Source organism: Panthera uncia, chromosome B1 (assembly GCF_023721935.1).
Source record: "Panthera uncia isolate 11264 chromosome B1, Puncia_PCG_1.0, whole genome shotgun sequence".
Classification (NCBI taxonomy): Eukaryota; Metazoa; Chordata; class Mammalia; order Carnivora; family Felidae; genus Panthera; species Panthera uncia.
In genome coordinates, this window is record NC_064811.1 from 34,948,001 (window position 1) to 34,950,874 (window position 2,874).

The 2,874-nt window shown below is 52.8% G+C and overlaps 1 protein-coding gene across 4 annotated transcripts in view; it reads right to left on the reverse strand.

Annotated features, from left to right (window-relative positions):
* ATP8A1 (ATPase phospholipid transporting 8A1) overlaps positions 1 to 2,748 on the reverse strand; it is a 229,420-nt gene extending 226,672 nt beyond the window's left edge. Inside the window, exon 1 of one of the 4 annotated variants that reach the window (XM_049630441.1) lies at positions 2,404 to 2,748. In XM_049630441.1, the coding sequence (XP_049486398.1) occupies positions 2,404 to 2,452 (49 nt within the window). In that variant the 5' untranslated portion in view covers positions 2,453 to 2,748. The remainder of the gene's footprint in view (positions 1 to 2,403) is intronic. The other 3 variants (XM_049630436.1, XM_049630437.1, XM_049630438.1) reach the window with 3 other exon arrangements.
* Positions 2,749 to 2,874: the final 126 nt, after the last annotated feature.

Sequence of the window (2,874 nt, forward strand, 5' to 3'; positions counted from 1 at the left end):
TCTCTCTGCCCCATTCTCTCCATCCAATCCATTCTCTCTCCTATTTTTCTCTGTTTACCATAGTTCCTGCTTCCTCATGACAGCAGCATTCATGTGACCTATTAGAGCCAGCCATTCTTTCCTCCACTAGCCTATTCACCTCTGTCCCTTTCTGTTTCAATTTTCACCCTCCGGCTGTAAGCTTAACTCTTCCCATGAGAGAGATGCTCACCACAGAGAATCTTTTTGAGCCAAACCACAAGGTTACAAGTGTCTGCACTACCTTGTAGGATTGTCTGCCCTTGAGTCATGAGACCACCCTGGTCCAATCAGCTGAGCCAAAGGCGTTGCAGTTCAGAACAAGGCCCTTTAGGCAGCAGGAGCTGTCAAAGGAGAATATGCCTTAGGAAAGAAAAGTGTGGGCAGGGCGGGCAATGAGCCATATCTCCAGCCTACAGAGTCATTATTTATGTTGTCCTCACCATAGTCCTGAGCAACCTACTGAGCACATAATAAACTAAAATCAACCACTATGCGAGGGAAGAGTCATTCACCAAGCTCCATTATGGCCCTGACCCCGGGATGCACAGGGAATACAAAGATTAAATAAAAAAGTCCTTATTTTCCCAGAGCTGTAAGTCCAAACGTGTCACTGAACTAGCTACTTGACCTTGGGCAAGTACCTCAACGTGGGCCACGGTTTCCTCAACTATCGGATGAGACCACCTTCACTTACTTCCAGAAGTGTTGAGAAAATGCTTGGAAAAATACACATAACAATAAAAAAACAATACTGTAGCATTTCGGTATTAATAACACCCACTCACATGCCACAGGTTTTGCATTGTTTTCTGGTCTTTTCTCTTTTTCTGATTTCCCACGATACATGGTTCATTAGTTGCTGCTATTTGAAAAAACAATCCCAATTATTACCACTCTATTTTCATTACCTGTATGCCTCACTCAGATGATTAGAAATATTCATTCATTTCACTCAGATGGATAAGATGAAAAAGAACGAATAAATTTTTTACCATGTACTTTTAAAAAATGATACTACCATTTATTCACCTTGTATCCAAAATTGTCATGTCTTACATACTTTTCCATTACAGTACAAATAACAATAAGTATGTACGAAATTCCTATGTAGGACACAGGTCAGCTTTGACTCTTGTGTGGCCACTACTCAGAACCGTTTCATTTAGTATTGCCTAAACGCTGTAACAAGTAAACCACAGATACTACAACTCGATGTCCCCATTTTTTTTTTTTTTATTTTTTTTTTTACATGAAGATTCTGAGGAGGAAAAACAGTAAAACGGCCTGTCTCAAGCCCTGGAGTCCTAGTCTCCTAACTGCTAGACCTTTCTAAAACCACTTTACCACCTGCCTCACATTAAGGGAGGGGGGTGGAGGGGGGAGGGTGGGAACCAGTGATGACGGCAAGATAGACTAGTTCTCAAAACCATGTTATTCCACCCTTTGCAAATTCAAGTCCTGGTTTATGGGAGAGAAAAACAAAACAAAACTCGAGATATGTACAACCTTGGCTTTGCCATAAGCAAAATCAAGAAATGTTTACCGAGTGACTGTCACTTGCCAGGAAGAATGCTGAGGGCTCCTGAGATAAGATGAAGAGGGTGTCTCAGCCCTCCAAAAGCTTACTTGCTATACCCTTGGGCATCTGTTGCTCACTGCTGACAGGTGTAGCCATTCAACAGCTGGCCCTGGGTGGAGCAAAGAAAACGGCTTCCACCTAGCTAAAAAGTCAGCTTAGCTGGCCAAAGTGAGGACATCAAGGAAAAGGAAAAACAAAAATGAGATCGCAGACGGAAGCTGGGTGGACTCCACTGCAGGAGGGAGAATTGCAGACCGTAATGCACAGAACCCGCTGGGCACCCAGCCGCAATTAAGGCTCCTCACGCTGTCAGAGGCAAGGGGCTGTGGATCAAAGGATCCTGAATCTGGAAAACGCACCCCGCTCCTTGGGGAGCCGCGGGGAGGGAGCTGCAAAAAGGTGGGTGCCAGAGGCGGGGGCGGCGGGCTGGGGTCTGTTCAATAGGGTGAAGAAGCCAAGTGGAGACAGGGTGGCTGGTGCGCTAGCGGGGAGGGCGGTGGGCAGGACGAGAGCCCTCGGTGACAGGAACCGAGTTGTCACGCTGCGGTGTAAAGCAAGCCCTGGGGCTCCCGCCGAGGACACCAATTTCAGGGCTCTAGAGCCGGGAAGGGGTCTGCGAATGCACTGCAGGCGGCGCTGGGAGAAGGATCTGCCAGGGCAGGCACGACAGCCAGACTTACCTAGGGGAAGAGGTGGGACGGGGGCATCTTTTCCCTAACACACACACGGCCCGACCCCAAGCTGGCCCTGAGCCACCCCCGTGCGCGCTGCGCGCACAGCCCCGCGCTGCGGCGGCCGCTCACCCTCCGCGCGGGAGCGGATTTCCGACACGGTCCTCCGCATGGTGGGCATCGCTGCGCCCGCCGCAGGTGGATCCTCAGCTGGGACTCTGCACCTGTCACGGCGCCGCGCGGGCGGGAGACCTGGCTGCGCGGCGCCGAGTGCTCAGCGGCCGCGCGGGCCCCGCAGCCCACCCAGGGCAGCGCCGCCGCCGGACGGCCCCCGCACGCCGGAGCTGGAGGAAGAGACTACGAAGGTGGTGGCGTCTGCGGCGCTAGCGAGCTCTCACGGCAGCCGCCGAGGGGGCGGCTCGGCGAGGGGCGGAGCTCGGGTGCCGACGCCGGGGGAGGGGTCGCCGAGGCGCGCGCTCACTCGCTCCCGCGGCAGCCCGGCAGGGAAGTCGGGAGAGGGGCGGGGAGAGAGCCGGGAGAACCTCCTCCGCCCCGCCCCGCCCCGCCCCGGACCGTACCATTCCTGCGGGGGAAGGGTGGTCA